The sequence below is a fragment of the Mastigoproctus giganteus genome, chromosome 8, assembly GCF_048544385.1.
Source record: "Mastigoproctus giganteus isolate SK-2022 chromosome 8, ASM4854438v1, whole genome shotgun sequence".
Taxonomy (NCBI): Eukaryota; Metazoa; Arthropoda; class Arachnida; order Uropygi; family Thelyphonidae; genus Mastigoproctus; species Mastigoproctus giganteus.
Genome location: NC_143582.1, coordinates 179,770,260 through 179,791,097, shown reverse-complemented (window position 1 = coordinate 179,791,097; position 20,838 = coordinate 179,770,260). Strand labels below are relative to the sequence as shown.

General features: G+C 38.2%; 1 protein-coding gene across 1 annotated transcript in view; it reads left to right on the top strand.

Moving 5' to 3' along the window:
* LOC150082041 (phosphatidylinositol 3,4,5-trisphosphate 3-phosphatase TPTE2-like) overlaps positions 1-20,838 on the top strand; it is a 199,605-nt gene that overhangs the window by 66,394 nt on the left and 112,373 nt on the right. Inside the window, exon 7 of the mRNA XM_090380409.1 lies at positions 16,413-16,477. Coding sequence (XP_090236535.1) covers positions 16,413-16,477 — 65 coding nt within the window. The remainder of the gene's footprint in view (positions 1-16,412; positions 16,478-20,838) is intronic.

Genomic DNA, 20,838 nt, shown 5'->3' with positions numbered 1-20,838 from the left:
ATGAAAGCATGTCTAAGGTTCTACATACTATAAAATACAAGGATTATGAAGAGTTGGTTTATGCATTGTTTAATTATATCTCATATTGTGAATACCTTCACAACAAGTTTAGCATTAGTAGAGGCATATGATGCAAGAAAGCAAGCTTATGCAGCATTAGCCAGAAAAAAAAAAAAAAAAAACTTCCACTTCACCCCTTCGTTCGTTCGAAATACCTGTCCAGCTGAGCCTTAAATTTATTTAGGCTATCAACTTCCATGACAAGGGATGGAAGTCTGTTCCATCAACCAACCAACTGCTGGCTAAAGACAAATTTCTGGACATCTATCCTACATCTGTCTTTCCTCAATTTGAATTTATGCCCTCTCAGGTGATTATTCTGAGCAAGAGGCAGAATCCCATCAATATTGAGCATGCTCAAACCATTCAAGGCTTTATACACCTCTATCAGATCACCTCGCCGGTGCCTAGTCTCCAGACACTGTAATTTGCAAAACTTAAGCCTTTCTTCGTAAGAGTAACCCTTTGTTCCATTCACTAATCTTGTTGCCCTTCTCTGTACTCGTTCCAGCAGCTCTACATCCTTCTTGAAATGAGGTGTCTAGACCTGTATACAGTACTCAAGGTGTGGCCTGACCATCCTTATACAAGGGAATAATCACCTCCTTATCCCTGCTAGAAAAATTCCTGTATATCATTGATAAGACACCATGAGCTACTCTTGCATCCCGTCTGCACTGCTCAGAGAACTTCATATCTGCCTGCACAATTACCCCCAGGTCCTTTTCATTCTCTACCACTGTCAGACTAGTATCACAGAGTTGTTACATTGCTCTGGGGTTGCTGTTTCCCATATGTAGTACTTTACATTTGTCAATGTTAAACTTCATTTGCCACCTATCAGCCCATCTGCTGAACCTTTCCAGATCCTGTTGCAGCAGCATAGCATCAGTAGTGTCCTTAACAACCCTGCCAATTTTTGTATCGTCTGCAAACTTGGACATTAAGCTTGATATACCATCATCAATATTATTTTTAAATACAGAAACAATAATGGACCCAACACTGAACCCTGAGGGACTCCACTAATAACATTAGTCCACGATGAGCAGTGTCCATTGATTACCACTCTCTGTCTTCTTCCCCTCAACCACCCCTTTATCCATAGCAGCAATTTTCCTCCAATGCCGCACTGCTCCAATTTGTGCAGCAGTCTTCCATGTGCAACAGTATCAAAAGCCTTTCTAAGATCGAAGTATATAATATCAAAGCTATTTCCTGCATCCAGTTCTTTTGTGACTGCATCATAGTATCCAATCAAGTTGGTCAGGCAAAACTTCCCCTTAACAAAACCATGCTGTGTCCGAGCTATAACTGAAGTCTTGTCTAGATGATCCTACAGTGCTTCTTTAACCAGTGCCTCCATTAATTTTCCTGGAACAGAAGTTAAACTCACAGGTCTATAATTACTTGTGTCAGCCTTTGATCCTCCTTTGTGAATTGGGGTCACATTTGCACATCTCCAGTCTGTGGGTACCTCCTGAGTCCAAAGAAGCTCTAATAATTATAGCTAAGGGTTTGCTTACTTCCTTTGCTGCTTCCTTTAATATAACTGGATAGATCCCATCCACCCAGGTGCCTTTCCTGTGTTTATCTTCAACAATTTCTCTTCCACTTTACTCTCAGTTATTACAAGATTACCTAGCTTACTGCCAGAGTTGAATACACCTCTGGCATTCCCCTCACTGAATAACTCCTCAGGTGTGAATGTCGATGCAAAATATTCATTTAGTTCGTTAGCTACCTGAGCAGGATCATCAACAGTTGAACCATCGATATCAACTGGACCAATCTGATTCATCCCCTTCCTTCTAGAGTTTACATAAGAAAAGAACTCTTTACTGTTTTTCTTTGCATCCTTTGCCAAAGATTTCTCGTAATCTGCCTTTGCCTGCCTAACCGCCTTTGTAACTTGGTTACAGATCAACTTATATCTATCATAGACTTCTGTGTCATGTGTTAATTTATATGTATCCCAAGCATTTTTCTTCTCTGTCATATGTCTCATTAGTTCATCTGACATCCATTTAGGCCTAAACCTTGAACAATATTTCTTAGTTGGTATGTAAAGCCTAGTAGCTTCCAAGATAAGTTCTTTGAATGCTTCCCATTTTGAATTTGCTGTTGGTAACATCATCAGTTGGTCCCACTGTATAGAATTTAAATACTGTCTGACCATCGTAGTCGCCTTTACGAAAGCAATAACCCTTCCCTTTACCGCTGATGGTAGTTACGTCTTTGAGTAAATCCCACTTCAGCACACTGTGATCACTGTCACCTAGTGGTTCCTCTATCTGCAGATTCTTAATGCATGAAGAATCATTACTGATAATCAAATCAAGAGTATTACTCCCTCTAGTTGCCTCCCTAACATGCTGATGTAGAAAACAATCATCCAATTAATCCACTAAAGCCTTGCTAGTGTGAGAGTGACCAACCCACAAATTTCAGTCAATATCTGGGAAATTAAAATCCCCCATTATAAGACTCTGTGATTTACTGGCCCACTCTATTTCCCTGTACAGTTTCTTATTATACTCATCAGAGTCATTAGGCTTATAGCACACACTCCTACCCTCAATTTTGATCTCCCAATGCTTATGTCACACCAAACTGACTCGACACTGTACTGTCCAGCGATGTTGACTGGCTTCACTTCCTTGGATTTTATGTGTTTCTTAACTAATAGCATAACCCCTCCTCCTTCCTATCCTGCCTGTCCTTTCTGTAGACGTACTCCCCAAATTCCAGTTCTGCATTCTTTATATCTGTGTGACACCACGTTTCTGATATCCTAACAATATCTGCCTTTGATGCTTTGAGTAATACCTCAAATTCATCAAATTTGAGATATTACTCAAAGCATCAAAAAAATTTTTTACCAAACTCCTAGCATTGGTGTACACGCGCATGTACACTTGCATGTACACGCAAGTGTACATGCACCTGTTCTTTTTTCTTAGCTACCCTAACACAACCCATGTGTTTACTTGTACCACAATGACTGCCAGCAGTCTTTGAAATATCCTGCATCTTGTTTTCCAGGCTTCTGCTCATTCCAATAGAAGCAGTGCAAGAATCACTTTCACCTCTGCCTACGGCTACTATTAATCTATTAGTCCTTGTATCCAACCAAACTATCAGTTTTCCGATCCACCTAACACTGCCTCAATAGCATCAGCAAATAGGCCGACCGGGCTAGCCGAGTCGGTAAAGCACCTACCCGGCAACCCAAAGGTCGCGGGTTTGATTCCCACCTCGGGCTTGGATCAAAGTACTGCAAAAACCTTGGGAGGTGCAATATGGCCACAGAAGCCGATGGGCCAACAACTACCAAATCAAAAAAAAAAAAAAAAAAAAAATCATCAGCAAATATTCTTGCACCCTTTCTGTTTAAGTGTATCCCATCCCTGTAGAAGCAGTCCCTTCTGTTAACAAGTACAGACCAGGCTGAAAAAAATTCTACCCCTTGAGCCTTGCACAATCTTTCCAGGGCCGAATTGATCGACAAGGCTCTCATCATATACTCCCTCCTATCGTGTCTGGGCAGAATTGCAGACACTTTCAAATTCAACCCTAATTCACGGCTTTTTTTCAACAGTGACCTGTACTTGTTAAGTGAAGTGTTGCCATGGCATTGCACTACCTTGAATAAGTAATGCTTCACCTATTGAGAAGACTAATGTTACTTATTGTCGGAAGATACCACCACCCAGACAGCACTGTTTCAAAGCTTATTGACTTACTCATTGGTGGTGACTAATTACCCTGTTGTTGCAGTAGTGCACCGGTGCATAAACCAACTCTTCATACTCTTATGCATTTAGCCACAAAAATTTGTGCCATACAGCCTTTTGGATGAGCAGAATCAATGAAGAGTGTCATCATACAAAGACTTCCAGACTTGTTAAGGCAATCCTAATTTCCTTGGCTGTATTGTCACTGGAAATGAGTGTTGAGTGTTTCAGTACAACCTAGAGACGAGGTGTCAGAGTATGCAGTGGACTTCAAAATCATCACCAAGGCAAAAACTGCCCTTAAAGGGGAGAGATTTCAGGATGTTGAAGACACAAATAAAACTATAACCACTGAAGCAAATGTTTCTTTGGATGCCTTTACTGACTCTTTTCAGAAACTTTTAAAATGGTGTAATAAGTGAATTTATTAGGTGGTGATTACTATTAATAAAATCAAAACCATTTTGGTTTTGCCATTTTGCCACACCTTGTATAATGCAGAGTTGCACACTCTACAGCTATCCTTGTATCATATGCAAACCTGTCACCATATAAAATGTGTTATACAGTCAGTCCTCGTATAGCACGATAGTTGCGTTCCTAGAAAAATCATGCAGTATAAACAACAGGCCCTATGAGAAAAATGAGGTTAGGTGCCGAAAAATGGGGTTAGGTGCCAAGAAAAATGGGGTTAGGTGCCGAACACACATTTGTAACCAAAACATTACCAAACACAATAAATAATCATAATAAAATACTTACGCATTTTATTACGACTATTACGTAATAAAATATTGCTAATGCTTTTACTTCTATTGTAAGCAAACTTGTTTTTTGTTTGATTTTCTATCCAAACAGATGACAGGCATTCCATCTCTTCCAATTCGTTGTGTCTTAATCTAATGGATTTTAATTACACTTTAAGTTGTTCCTGCTATGAAAGTTGTTTTTATTTTCTCTGCATTCTTTGTAATTCCCGGCGCTGCCTCATTTAGGTCTGTAGCACGTGCAATATCACATGGTCTTTCATTTCGCTCAAAGCGTTTCACAATTTCATATTTTTTCTCTATCAACAGAGGCGGACTGGCCATAAGCCTTACCGGGGAAACCCCTGCGGGCCAGAGGCCGGTGTGATTTTGGCCATAAACGCTAGTATGAGGCCACTATAAATTTTCCTGGGTAAGAATTTTTGACCCAGTTCGCCTCTGTTTATCGATATTGCTTTTCTTTTTCTCTCTGAATCTGCAGTATCTTCACCAGGACGGTTCCTTTTCACACCTTTTAAGTATTTTACTCATTTTTAGGGAATAAAACACAATTACAAAACGAGGAGGCACGCTTGATACACATAAACAAAGCTGCGCGTGTGTAGCAACTGAATAAACAACACCGTATTAGCACCTCACATTTTACTAAAGCACATTTCTAGGGGTTACTACCATAAAACAATAAAAACAATTTCCATTTGCCTTTCTGCTAGTGGAATCTGTTATAAACTGGTAGTAAACTCTATCCAATTGCATTTGCCATTATACCAATAGCTGGAATTGTGTTGGTTTTTACGTTATTATGGTGAAATGTGTTTCCCCTTCACTGATATAAAAAACAAATACATTTTCAGAATCTTCTCTTTATTCCTATCGTGTTGCGTTCAGTTGGGGTGATTCTGCGTTCCACTGCCATTTCTTGTAAACACAAAGACGAATCGTGCATAAGCGAATTCGGTTCGTGTTATATAAGATATCGTTACCCTATTTATAAATCGTGTATGATCGAATTCGTGTAGTGTAAACACGTGTTATACGAGGACTGACTGTGTATATATACCGGTTGCTTGATTTTGTTGCAGAGTTTGTCAACAGTGAGGTATAATTGTTATCATTCCTGTACTCCCACATAACAAATGCCTTGTTATTTTTTGAATCTGAATTTGATATTAACTTCTGTTGGATTCCCAGCCATATTAGGATTAGGTGAAATTTAGTATTAATATTGACCATATAGTGCAAGCGCACGCACGCACACACACACACACACACACACACACACACACACACACACACACACACACACACACACACACACACACACACACAGGTTTTGCTGCACAAGTAAAAAGTAGAATACAAATTATGCTCTTCCTCACATAGGCAACTATTCAGTTCACCTTTGAATTTCTTAAACCTGTCCACCTCAACTACAGATGCAATTTGTTCCAATAATCAAGAGTTTGCTAGCTAAAAGAAAACTTCCCACAATCTATTATTCGTATTAGCAATGGCCACATGGTGCAAGGAAGCCTGTGGCTTATGCTGCGCCAGCCAAGAAAGAAACAAATAAATAAAATAATAATAATAATAAAATTTAAAAAAATAATAAAATAGTTAATAAGAGAAAAGGAAATAGACAACCTATGCATTTCCCTCCTTCCATTGGTAATTATCCAGCTGTCCTTTGAATTTCCCCAAACTGTCAGCCTCTACCACCCATGTAGGTAACTTATTCCAGTAATTTTTAACTCTCTGGCTGAAATAAAACTTCCTGTAATCCTGTCTAAACATCTAAATGAACTTGAAATTATGGCCCCTAGTTCCAGAATCATTTATAACTGTGAAATTTCATCCTTATTCATTTTACTTATGCCTCTCAGAGCCTTAAACACCTCAATCAAGTCTCCTCTAAGGTGCCTAGTTTCCAAGCTCTGTGCCCCACATATTCGAAGTCTTTCCTCATATGGACATCCTTTTGCCTATCTCACCAGGCGAGTTACTTATCTTTGTACCCTTTCAAGAAGCACAATGTCTTGCTTTAGGTGCGGTCTCCATACTTAAACACGGCATTCCATGTGTGGACTAACAATAGCCTTATATAATGGGATTATAACGTCCTTATCTCTACTAGCAATTGTTTGATAAATCATCGATAGGACACAATGAGCCTTCCTTATAACCTGTCTATAATGCTCAGAGAACTTAGTGTCTGACCATATCGTAACACCCAAGTCCCTTTTCTCCACTACTGGCTTTAGTTCCACTCCAAGTGTATAAGTTATTTTGGGGTTTCTGTGTTCCCCAGGTGTAATACCTTACACTTTGCTGGATAAAAGCATAGCTGCCATTTTTCTGACCATTCCTGAGGTCTATCTAGGTCACTCTAAAGAAGCTCTGCTTGGCAGTGATAATTAACTACTCTACCAATGTTTACATCACCTGCAAATTTTGACATCTTGCCCTCTATCCCTTCATCAATGTCATTTATGAAAATCAAAAACAACAGTGGTTCTAATACTGATCCTTGGGGAACCCCACTCCTTACATCAACCCAATCTGAGGAATAACTATTTATCACAACCCTCTGCCTTGAGTGACCCTGTCAAAATAGCTAACCAGATTAGTTAAACATGATTTTCCCTTTATAAAACCATGCTGAGAGTATCCTTCAGAATTCCTTTTCTATCTAAATGATCCTGAATTCCACTCTTGATCATTGTCTCCATGACTTTTCCTACTACTGAAGTTAGACTGACCAGCCAATAATTTCCCATTTCACTCTTAGAACTGCCCTTATGTATTGGATATACATTGGCATTTTTCCAATCCAACAGAATCACCCCTGAGTCCAGTGATGCTCTCATAATTAGCCTCAATTGTTTAATGCACTCACTTGCCACCTCCTTAAGATTATAGGTATATGCCATCAACTGCAGGAGCTTACTGGCCTGTAGGCTCAAAAATTTTTTCATTAAATAAACATGAAATTTTAACATCATTAATTACATTTTTTTCAACTTCACTCTCATAATTTCCCATTGACACAAAGGGTTTTTCTTCTAAATAGCGATGCAAAGTAACTGTTGAGTTCATCTGCAACTTTAGCTGGGGTACCTAATACTATCCCACTTCCATTACATGTGTCCAATCTGGTTTGTCTTTCTCTTCTTTGCATTTATATGTGTGAAGAATTCTTTATCCCCCACTGTTTGCTCACTTTGCCAGCGATTTCTCAATCTGCCTTGTCAGCCTAACCTTTTCTGTGGCACTATTACAGATCAATTTGAAGCTATTTTAGGCTTCAGTATTTTTTATTGCTCTGTAACTTTTCCATGTCTTTTACTGCTCGAGTAATCTGGAAACTTCCTTATTCATCCAACTTAATCGTCCTCGTGGATTATCTTTTTAATAGTATATAAGCATTCAAGGCTTCTGTGATTAATGTTTTAAAGTTATACCATAATTAAATTGTATTCGCTCTCTGTGAGATATCTACCCATTTAATAGTGGCCATATAGCATCTCAATCTGTTGTAATTTCCTTTCCTGAAATTATAACCCATTTCTTTGCCTTTAACTACTGCTACCTCCCTCTTCGTCATCCACCTAAGAACTCAGTGATCATTTCCCAATTCCTGTACTGTCAGCCCTATTATGTCATTTGGTCTTGGGTGATGATGATGATGTCTAGAATATTCTTTTCCCTTTTACTTTCCCTGACATGTTGATACAAGTGACAATCATATAGTTCATTTAAAAATTTTGTCCGTCGTGTTGTTTCCTTCCCATTTGCTCAAACCAATTAGAGGCAAATTAAAATCACCCATAATAAGACATTGATGTTTACTTGCCCATTCCATTTGCATGTAGAGGCTCTCATCATAATCTTCACAATCATCTGGCCTGTAAATTACTCCCACTCTCATTATACCTTTGCTTACAACTATCTCACACCATACAGCTTCTATACTAGCATGTGAAGCGTCTGAATCCGAGAAAGCTTTCATCGTGCTCAGGCTGCTTTTGATAAGAAGCATGATCCTATCCTTCCTAAATGCATTATACATACTGTACTGAAACTCGTCATCCCCTGTCTCCACGTTTCCGTTAGCCATATTATGTCAGCGTTGATTGTCCTAACCAGCAGTTCAAATTCGATCGTTTTATTGACGACACTTCTGACATTACTGTATAAACAATTAAGACTTAGTGTTCTTGTATAGTTGACTACCCTGACACACCCCTTAAAGTTATTTAAGCTCGCTTCCCTAACATTAGCTACTCGCTCATTTGAAAAGTTTCTGCTCTCAGAACATCTGGCTAATATGTTGTGTTGCAGTAACAAACAAGAACTCTTGAGGTATGTGCAAGTGTTACTTTGACCAATATTATCAGATAAACATGTATCTGTATTACTCTTGTCTCTCCCCTCCCAAACTGGCAGTTTCCCTGAACTTTTAAGGTATCCTCAATAATACTCCCCAAGTGGGAGTAATTGTGCAGTCAGAGATGAAGTTTTCTGAGCAATGCGCCGACCGGGCTAGCCGAGTGGGTAAAGTACCTGCCCGGCGACCCAAAGGTCGCGGGTTCGATTCCTGCCTCGGGCTTGGATCAAAGTACTGCAAAAACCTTGGGAGGTGCAATATGGCCACAGAAGCCGATGCGCCAACAACTACCAAATCAATCAAATCAATCAATTCTGAGCAATGCAGACAGGCTGCCAGAGCAGGTCATGGGGTTTTGTCAATGTTACATAGGAATTTTGCTAGCAGGGAAAAGGAGGTAATTGTCCCTCTGTATAAGGCAATGGTAAGGCCACACCTTGAGTACTGCGTACAGGTCTGGAGACCTCATTTTAGGAAGGATGTAGATTTGCTTGAGCGTGTACAGAGAAGGGCAACAAGATTGGTTAGGGAAATGAAGGGATCCTCTTACCAAGAGAGGCTTAAGTTCTGCAAATTGCAGTGGCTGGAGACTAGGCACCTGCACGGTGATCTGATTGAGGTGTATAAGTCCTTGAATGGGTTGAGCATGCTGAATTCTGAAGGATTCTTCTACTTGTTCAGATTACAAACCTAAGGGGGCATAAATTCGAATTAAGGAAAGATAGATGTAGAATAGATGTGCGGAAATTTGCCTTTAGCCAGCGGGCGGTTAATTGCTGGAACAAACTTCCATCTGTCATTATGGAAATTGATAGGTTAAATAAATTTAAGGAGGAACTGGACAAACATTTAGAGGGAGTGGTTGTGTGAAATTTTTTTTTTTTTTTTTTTTGGTTGATGCTCCATAAGCTCTCATACACTTGCTTTCTTGCATCACATGCCACTACTACTGATACTGGCAAAAACTCTTGCACCACCTTTGTTTAAATGTATCCCATCTCTACAAAACAGATTCTTTCTACCTACAAGTGTGAGCCAAGCTGATAAAAAAATTTCCCCCTAAAAGCTTTGCAGAGTCCTTCAAGTCTTGAGTTAATCCACAAGGCTTTCAGGATATAATCCCTCCTATTGTGCCTGGGCAGATGTGTAGACATTGTGACCTAACTCACGACTTTTCTTCATCATGGTTTTATAATTTGTCTAACCAATCCACAGATCATGTATGCTTAATGTCATTAGTTCCCACGTGAATAATAATATTTTTTTTATTCCTTTAAAATCTGACAGTCTGTTGATGGCATCCTTAATAGTTGCTCCCGGCAGACAAACCCTTGTGGTTCTAGTCCACCTATCCTTATTACAAAAAATATTTTCTGTTTCCCTGACAATGGAGTCTCCTAATAGAAGCACCTCCATAGCCAGATGGGCAAGAGCAGCAGTGCGTAGCACGCGCTTCTTGATTAGACCGGAGGTTGAGCCTGTGACCACCAAATACGGAGGATGCGGAAGGTCAGGGAATGACCACCACACATCCCCAGCCCGGATAAAGGGTGAGGGTTGGCATCAGGAAGGGCATCCAGCCATAAAAAAAATTGCATGCCAAAACACTATAAATGCTGACCTCATATATAAAATGGGAAAAAGGCGAGGACAAAAAAAAAAGAAAATAAAAAAGTCTCCTAATAGAACTAAGTCTTTTTGAACCAGGTAATTTGCACTTGGTTATTCTGTTCTGGGGTCCCGAATCTGGAGTGCATCAATTGGTAGGTTAACTAGTCTTGAGTCCCTGACAAACTCCCAGTTACATTATTCTTGAGGGCAAGCACCCATTTTTTCAGTAACTCAAATTGTTCTAGCAATGCACCAAATTTTAACTTAAGATAAGAAGCATGACCCCACCACCATCTAGTCTGAACCATAATTTGAATTTATGCCCCCTAGTTCTGGAATTATAACTAAAAATTTCTTTCCACCTTCGTTCATTTTACTAATCCCTCTCGGAGCCTTATAAGCCTTAATCAGATCTCCTCTAAGGTGCCAAGCTCTGTAGCCCACATAATTGAAGACCTTCCTGTTACGGTCACCCTTTTATCTTGCCATGTAAGTGTCAATATTTGGAACCTTTCAAGAAGCTGTGTTGCAGTGTCTTTTCTCCATACTAGGACCCAGTATTCCAAATGCAGCCATACAGTTGCCTTATACACTGGGATTATGATCTCCCTATCTCTACAGGATATTGCTCAATAAATCATTGATAAGATACCATGGGGCTTTCTTGCTGTCTGTTTACACTACTCAGAGAACTTCATATCTGCCATAGCCATAGCTCCAAGATCCCTTTCTTCCTGTACCAAGTGTATGAGTCATTTTGGGGTTGCTATTCCCCAAGTGTATAATTTCTTAATGGTATGAGTATATATACATTCATGACTTCTGTGATTTTTGCTTTAAAGGTATTCCATAATTTTAATGTATTCTTCCTCCCTCCGCAATCCACCCAATTAATAGATGCCATGTATTGCCTTAAACTGTCATAGTTCCCTTTTCTGAAATTAAAACCAGTGCTTTTACCTTTAACTACTGCAACATCTTTATTTTCCAGTTATTGACTGTATGATCACTATCTGCCAGTGGTTCCTCTACTGTAAGCCTTATGATGTCATCTGATTCTTGAGTAATGATGAGGCTTAGATATTCTTAACCCTAATATTTTCTATAGCATGCTGGTACGAATAATAATCTAGTTTATTTAAAAATTTTGTCCTTCATGGTGAGCCCCTACTTATTCCAATCAATTATGTACAGAAGAGGTCACCCATTCACATACTTGTTTGCCAATTCCATCTGCATGTAGAGACTCATCATACCCATCACAGTCATCTGATTTGTAGATTATTCCCATTCTCATTATATTTTTCCTTCCAACTAACTCGTACCAAAAAAAATGTATGCTGATAGGTATAAAGTTCTTTTTACACTTGTTCTCTTTCATACTATATTGGAACTCGTCATCTACAATTTCCAGGTGGCTACATTCCTGTTAGTCATATTATGTCATTGTTAGTTGTCCTAACTGGGAGTTCAAATTCACCCATTTTATTGATGACTCTCCTGACATTACTGTAGATGCAGTTAAAACTAAGTACTCTTCTATAATTTTACTGACTTGATACACCCCTTCAAGTTATTTTGGCTTGCTTCCCTAGTGTTGTCTTCTGTTGTTAGTAACATCATCAATTGTTGCTCCCAGCAAACATATCCTCATTCTTGTTCACCTAGCCAGGTCTGCAGGAGCAGCAGTGCATAGCACAAGCTTCTTGATTAGACCGGGGTTCGAGTCCGTGCCCACTAAATACGGAGGATGTGGAAAGGTCAGAGAATGACCACCGCATATCCCCGGAGCAATATGGCCTTAGTTGCTAATGCTCCTAAAAACCAAATAACAAACTAACAAACATCTTGTTCACCTGTCTATTACAAAAAATGTTGCCATTTCCATGACAATAGTCTCCCAATAAAACTAAATCTCCTTTGCCCAGAGTAGTACACACTTGACTGTTCTGGAACCCAAACTGGGAGTGTATCACTTAGCAGGTCATGAGAAACATGAGTCACTGATAAGCTCCTAGTTAAATTTGTTGCTATGGTAAGCACCCATTTCTTCAGAGACTTAGATTCTTCTAGTAATGCACCAAGTTTTAATTTGAGATCAGGACACTTATTACATCAGGTATAAAGAAAATAATTATCACTTTAGCTTGGTTTGTCTACTGTACTGACCTGAGATCATGTGCCATACAAACGAAAAACTCATGAATTTTCTGTCATTTTAATTTTCATTTAATTTTCCATCAGTTAAAATTAAGCTGCTGTAAAGTAACAAGAAAGAATTTAACTTAGCAGAAATACTTTAGAAAATTTAAGAATTAAATTTAGAAAATATTATAGAAATTAATTTCACAAAATGACAAACAAAATTATTGAAAAAAAGGTTTAAAAATTACAGAAATTAAATGTAAACAAATTTGAAACAAAAATTTTGTCTACCTTACATCTGATCTTAATTCTCCTTCAATTAATCCACTGGAGCCAACTTAAAACATGTCTGCTCTCTTCAGCTGCCTACGGTAGAATGGCTGATTTTGCAACCAAACCTGCTGATCTCCTTGCCTGCTAATCCTATATACAGATTACTTGCAAATAATATGAAAAATTTGTTCCTAATGCCCAGTTCCCTCACATGGACACATTACAAGAAAATGTTACCAGATTATGCATGTGATAAAACTGAGGCAGTCTAATGAGCATGAGAATTATAGAGGAAGTGTTCTTGTTTAGCTTATGACCTTTTGTATGAGTACAATGATACTATTAAGCACATTTTTACTGAATGCCAGAATTTTATTTATGCACAATGTTTGTGTTTAACACTTTTCATTCAACCAGATTTTATTGATAGAGGCAACGTGTCTGAAATTTTTAAATTTTTATGTATTTAAAATTATGGTCAATGAAAAAAAAAGAGTAGGTAAGTAGCACTCCGGCAAGCAAGATAGAGGAGTTTATGTTGAATAAAAACCTAATAATAACACAAAATTGGCAATTGAGACTTAAGAAATAAAATATAAAAGAAATAAAATAATATAAACTGAAAAAAAAAAAAAAAAAACGTTTTTAGATAACAAGTCTGGTAAAGATAGAAGTTTGATATCAATGAATCTAAAATACTTTTTTTCTGTTGACGAATGAAGAATCAAATTGTTTATTCTTGAAAGTTTAGACTGGAGGAATGGAGTGATTCTGCTGGTCTTAGGTGTAGTTCACCATTGAGGAAGGTCCCAGACTTTGGCTAGTGGTCAAGGACACAGTATGCTGGATAGCTTTGTATTGCTAGTGGACAGTAATAGACATGATTTAAATTTGTTGGTAGAGTTGATGTTGAGGGACACAATAGCAAATTCAAGGTTGGCATTTAACTACCTGGTGAGAAAATATTTGGCTGGCTTTATAAGTGAAAGGCAGATTTCAAGATGAAGGACCAGGACAAGATGAAGGAAGATCAAAGGGAGACAGGTAATTACAGACCTGGAACTTCTGTTCCAGGGAAATTAATGGAGGCACTGGTTAAAGAAGCATTACAGAATCATCTAGACAAGACTTCAGATATAGCTTGGACACAGCATGGGTTTCTTAAGGGGAAGGCTTGTCTGACCAATTTAATTGGATACTATGATGTAGTCACAAAGAAACTGTATGCAAAGAATAACTTTGATATCATATATTTGGATCTTAGAAAAGCCTTTGATACTGTTGCACATGGAAGACTGCTGCACTAATTGGTGCAGTGTGGCATTGGAGGCAAATTGCTGCTATGGATAAAAGGATGGTTGAGTGGGAATAGACAGAGAGTGGTTAAATCAATGGACACTGCTCTTCGTGGACTAATGTTATTAGTGGAGTTCCTCAGGGTTCAGTGTTGGGTCCATTGTTGTTTTCTGTATTTATAAATGACATTGATGATGGTATATCAGGCTTAATGTCCAAGTTTGCAGACGATAAAAAGGTTGGCAGGGTTGTTAATGATGCTAATGACAGTATGCTGCTGCAACAGGATCTAGAAAAGTTCAGTAGATGGGTTGAGAGGTGGCAAATGAAGTTTAACATTGACAAATGTAAAGTACTACATATGGGCAGTAGTAACCACAGAGTAATGTATCAACTCTGTGGTACTACACTGACAGTGGTAGAGAATGAAAAGGACCTTGGGATAATTCTGCTGGCAGATATGAAGTTTTCTGAGCAGTACAGACGGTCTGCAAGAGTAGCTCATGGTGTCTTGTCAATGATATACAGGAATTTTTCTAGCAGGGATAAGGAGGTGATTATCCTCTTGTAAAAGGCAATGGTCAGGCCACACCTTGAATACTGTATACAGGTCTGGAGGCCTCATTTCAAGAAGGATGTAGAGCTGTTGGAATGAGTACAGAGAAGGACAACAAGATTAGTGAATGGAACAAAGGGTTGCTCTTATGAAGAAAGGCTAAAGTTTTGCAGATTACAGTGTTTGGAGACTAGGCACCTGCGAGGTGATCTGATTGAAGCATATAAAGCCTTCAATGGTTTGAGTATGCTCAATGCTGATGGGATTCTTCCTCTTGCTAATCACCTGAGAGGACATAAATTCAAATTGAGGAAAGACAGATGTAGGATAAATGTGCGGAAGTTTGCCTTTAGCCAGCAGGTAGTTGGTTGGTGGAACAGACTTCCATCCTTTGTTGTGATAGCCTAAATAAATTTAAGGCTGAACTGGACAGGTATTTGGAACAAACAGAGGGGTGAAATCTGGGTTTTTTTTGTTTTTTTTTAAATTTTTAAAAAATTTTTTGGTTGATGCTGCATAAGCTTGCATTCTTGCATCGTATGCCTCTACTAATGCATAATTATTTTATGCATAGAGGAAGAAGTAGAATACAGAAGGGAAAGTATTCACAAACTCCTTTACAAAACAAATGTTATTGTGCCATCGAAAATGTGTGTACTTTTTTGTGTACACATTTTGCACACTGTAATAATGGTGAAATTTACCAACATTATAGTGCATTAAACTGAAGTTCAACGAGCTGAAATGTTCATAAATTTCAGTATGCCTGTTTGAACAACTTGTCCTGAAAATGTCCTGACCGAGTTAGTTGCCAAACAGTCAGTGAGAGTGCAGTGGTACCAGCTCATGGAAGTTTTATGCAAAATGCAAGATAATATAGTGGCAAAATGCAAACCCAAAAATAAATAATTTTTAAATAGTCACTTTTTTTTAATCTGGATTGCATGAGGAAGACAGTGAAAATAATTCCAAACTGCAAAGGGTTAAAGCATATAATTTTGGTAAGAGTTTCAAAAGTGTTCTAAAAGCCAGTTGGTGAACTTTCCCAATTCATGACATACTTTTCAGTTGAGTGTATCATGTTCTTTTGAAACATCCAAATTTGGGCAGCAAATCTGCCCAAATTTGGATGTTTCAAATAACTAATAATATTTATTAGTTAACTAATAATAACTAACTAATAATATAACTAATGACACATAACTAATAATATTTCATGTATAATTTACTTCATTGGAATGCTACAAACCCAACAGATCTTCAGATAATGAGAGCAGACCTCTGTGTTGCAGTTTATTTATGTAGTTACAGACATTGCCAATATTTCTTCTAACTTCTCCACTTTGGGAACAGGAAGGGTGTATGGGGAAGTGGGACAAACATTGACAAGTCCATTGTTAATTGATTGATAGTATGTTATTACTTGTATAATTTGATAAATACTAATATTTTAAATTTCTTATTAACTGAATTAAAAATATTTTGTGGAATATGCTCACATATTAGAAAAGAAAGTTATAAATACTTTTTGTCGCTAAAACACTAGTTTAAAAATATGAACATTCTGAAATATTTTACAGAAAGGATCATTGCTATGTCTTTTCCATCTCGTGGTCAGATGTCTCTGTACAGAAATCCTATAAAGGTAAGAATTTTTATTCTTTTTTTGCAGTTCAGATCAGAAAAATTCTTGACTGATGTCTTTTAGTATCTGAAAAATAATTCAGAATTTTAAAGGCATTTTAAAAGAGATTTCTAAAAATCTAAATGTAACAAAACAAGGTCAATGTTTCATCAAGAATGCAAAAAAAGAGTTCCATAACATCCAAAAGACTGTATAAATATGGTCATCAAAATGACAGAGCTCATAAGTGGTATTTTTAATTTAAGTTATAAAAGCCTGTGCTGCCATTTTTTCACCTTCTTATTCCAAAGGTGTTTTTTCTCCCTCTGCTTGGAAATTTGCTCATATCCAGCCATTTCCTAAAAAGTGTGACAGATTCTTCCCATCCAGTTATCGTCCCATTTCACTTACTTCTACTCTTTCTCAAGTAATGGAGAAATCAATTAACTGCCAACTCAAACCATCTAGAAACCTTTCATCAGTGTCAATCCACTGGTAATATTCTGGCTTGTGCTACTCATCTATGGACAAACTTAGTGGAAAAGTTTGAAACTCAAGCAGTTGCTCTCGACATTTCAAAGGCTTTTGATCATGTTTAGCATAAATGTCTTTTAAATATCTTTCATCTTATGGTTTGCCAACTGTTTTTTTTGTAATTGGGTATCCTGTTTTCTCTCTGATCACTCACTGCAGGTGATGGTAGATAACTTTATCTTCTAACTTCTCCACTAATACTGGTGTTCCACACGGTTCAGTTCTTTCTCTCAATCTTTTCCTCCTGTATATTAATGACCTTCTTTCATTGAATGGAAATCTTATCCATAGTTTTGCTGATGATAGCACAGTGCATTCCACCTTTCAGTTTGAAACCTTGCCCTGCACAAGCAGCTTCAACTTCTTGAATATCCACTACCAATTCCTTAAATGCTGGTCTCCAGGAAATTGTCTAGTGGGGCAAAGATAACTTAGTTGATTTCAATCCTTCTAATACATCTCTCCTGTCATATCCTGCAAAAAGGATTTTTCTGCTCCTGTGCTTATCTTCGATGACACTAATTTTTAGACAAGGACATATGTCTTTATTAGGGATTATTGTGACTACTAATCTCTCTCTCTCTCTCTCTCTCTCTCTCTCTCTGCATAAATACCATATTACAGATATTGCTTCTTCTGCATCTAAAAAACTGGATTTTATCTTTTACTCTCGGCATTACTTTTCTTCCAAATAGCTGTTCACTCTGTACAAATTGCAAATCTGCCCTACCGTGGAATATTGTTCCCACATATGGGGCAATGTGCCCAAAACTTCTCTCGACCTTCTAGATTTCATTCAAAACAGGGCAGTTAGGTTAATTAATGACTCATCTCTAACAAAGTCTCTAAACTCTGTCTCATAGGAATTTTGTTTCTGCTGCATGCCTTTCTTATACATACTTCCATAGACACTGTTCTTCTGAATTGGCTTCTATAATTCCTGCTCGCTCTTTCAAAGCAGTCGTTATCCTTTTACTGTCCAACTTTAAACTCATCGAATCAACTTTTCTTCTTTCTCATTTATTCATTCAACTTCCATTTTCTAGAACAACTTTCCTTCATATGTATTTCCTGAAAATTACAATCTAAATTCAAGTCTGATGTTAACAAGTATCTTCTTTCATCTTCTCAATCTTCAGTAAAGGCATGATATTAAGTACTATAGGTTCTAATACCTGTCGTGTTTTGGATTTTCACAAAACAAAAAAAAAAAAAAAAAAAGTTTACTCATTGTGACTGAAATTAAATAGTTAGGTGTCATTACTGATCACTAACTCAGCTTCTTCCCTCATCTTATTTATCTAAGTTCCAAAACTGAAATGTTTTCATATTCTCTCTCATTCAGATTTATAGGTGTGAATTGGGTCTGTCAAGGAAAACTCTGCATTTATATTGCCAGGCTGTCTTTTTCCATATGGTAATTTATGCTGCTGGGCATGGTTCCATAGGGTAGGTAATACAAATAGGTAATTCAAAATTGAATTCCATTCAGCAGCCTATGTTAGCATTAGTAGAGGCATTTGATGCAAGAAAGCAAACTTATGCAGCATCAGCCAAAAAAAAAAAATAAATAAATAAATAAATAAAAAATAACCACTTCCACTTCACCCCTCTATTCGTTCGAAATACCTGTCCAGCTGAGCCTTAAACTTATTTAGGCTATCAACTTCCACGACAAGGGATGGAAGTCTGTTCCACCAACCAACCACCCGCTGGCTAAAGGCAAATTTCCTCACGTCTATCCTACATCTGTCTTTCCTCAATTTGAATTTATGCCCTCTCGGGTGATTATTCTGAGCAAGAGGAAGAATCCCATCAGCATTGAGCATGCTCAAACCATTCAAGGCTTTATACACCTCTATCAGATCACCTCGCTGGTGCCTAGTCTCCAGACACTGTAATTTGCAAAACTTAAGCCTTTCTTTGTAAGAGCAACCCTTTGTTCCATTCACCAATCTTGTTGCCCTTCTCTGCACTCGTTCCAGCAGCTCTACATCCTTCTCGAAATGAGGCCTCCAGACCTGTATACAGTACTCTAGGTGTGGCCTAACCATTGCCTTATACAAGGGAATAATCACCTCCTTATCCCTACTAGAAAAATTCCTATATATCATCGACAATACACCATGAGCTACTCTTGCAGCCCGTCTGCACTGCTCAGACAACTTCATATCTGCCTGCACAACCACCCCCAGGTCCCTTTCATTCTCTACTACTGTCAGTGCAGTACCACAGAGTTGATACGTTGCTCTGGGGTTGCTGTTTCCCATATATAGTACTTTACATTTGTCAATGTTAAACTTCATATGCCACCTCTCAGCCCATCTGCTCAACCTTTCCAGATCCTATTGCAGTAGCATAGTGTCAGTAGTGTCCTTGACAACCCTGCCAACCTTCGTATCGTCTGCAAACTTGGACATTAAGCTTGATATACCATCATCAATATCATTTATAAATACAGAAAACAATAATATACCCACTGAACCCTGAGGGACTCCACTAATAACATTAGTCCACGATGAGCAGTGTCCATTGATTACCACTCTGTCTTCTCCCATTCAACCACCCCTTTATCCATAGCAGCAATTTGCCTCCAATGCCACACTGCTCCAATTTGTGCAGCAGTCTTCCATGTGCAACAGTATCAAAAGCCTTTCTAAGATCCAAGTATATAATATCAAAGTTATTCCCTGCATCCAGTTCTTTTGTGACTGCATCATAGTATCCAATCAAATTGGTCAGGCAAGACTTCCCCTTAACAAAACCATGCTGTGTCTGTGCTATAACTGAAGTCTTGTCTAGATGATCCCGCAGTGCTTCTTTAACCAGTGCCTCCATTAATTTTCCGGGAACAGAAGTTAAACTAACAGGTCTATAATTACTTGTGTCGCCCTTTGATCCTCCTTTGTGAATTGGGGTCACATTTGCACATCTCCAGTCCATGGGTACTTCCCTTGAGTCCAAGGAAGCTCTCATAATTATGGCTAAGGGTTTGCTTACTTCCTTTGCTGCCTCCTTTAATATAACTGGATAGATCCCATCCACCCCAGGTGCCTTTCTTGTATTTATCTTCAACAATTTCTCCTCCACTTTACTCTCAGTTATTACAAGATTCTCTAGCTTACTGCCAGAGTTGAATACACCTCTGGCATCCCCCTCGCTGAATAACTCCTCATGTGTGAATGTCGATGCAAAATATTCATTTAGTTTGTTAGCTACCTGAGCAGGATCATCAACAGTTGAACCATCGATATCAAGTCGACCAATCTGATTCATCCCATTCCTTCTAGAGTTTACATAAGTAAAGAACTCTTTGCTGTTTTTCTTTGCATACCTTTCCAAAGGTTTCTCGTAATCTGCCTTCACCTGCCTAACCTCCTTTGTAACTTGGTTACAGATCAACTTATATCTATCATAGGCTTCTGTGTCACGTGTTAATTTATATGTATCTCATGCATTTTTCTTCTCTGCCATATGTCTCATTAGTTCATTTGACATCCACTTAGGCCTAAACCTTGAACAATATTTCTTAGTTGGTTTGTAAAGCCTAGTAGCTTCCAAGATAAGTTCTTTGAATGCTTCCCATTTTGAATTTGCTGTTGGTAACATCATCAGTTGGTCCCACTGTATAGAATTTAAATACTATCTCAGTCCATCGTAGTCGCCTTTACGAAAGCAATAACCCTTCCCTTTACCCCTAATGGTAATTACCTCTTTGAGTAAATCCCACTTCAGCACACTGTGATTACTGCCTCCTAGTGGTTCATTTACCTGCAGATTCTTAATGCATGAAGAATCACTACTGATAATCAAATCAAGAGTATTACTCCCTCTAGTTGCCTCCCTAA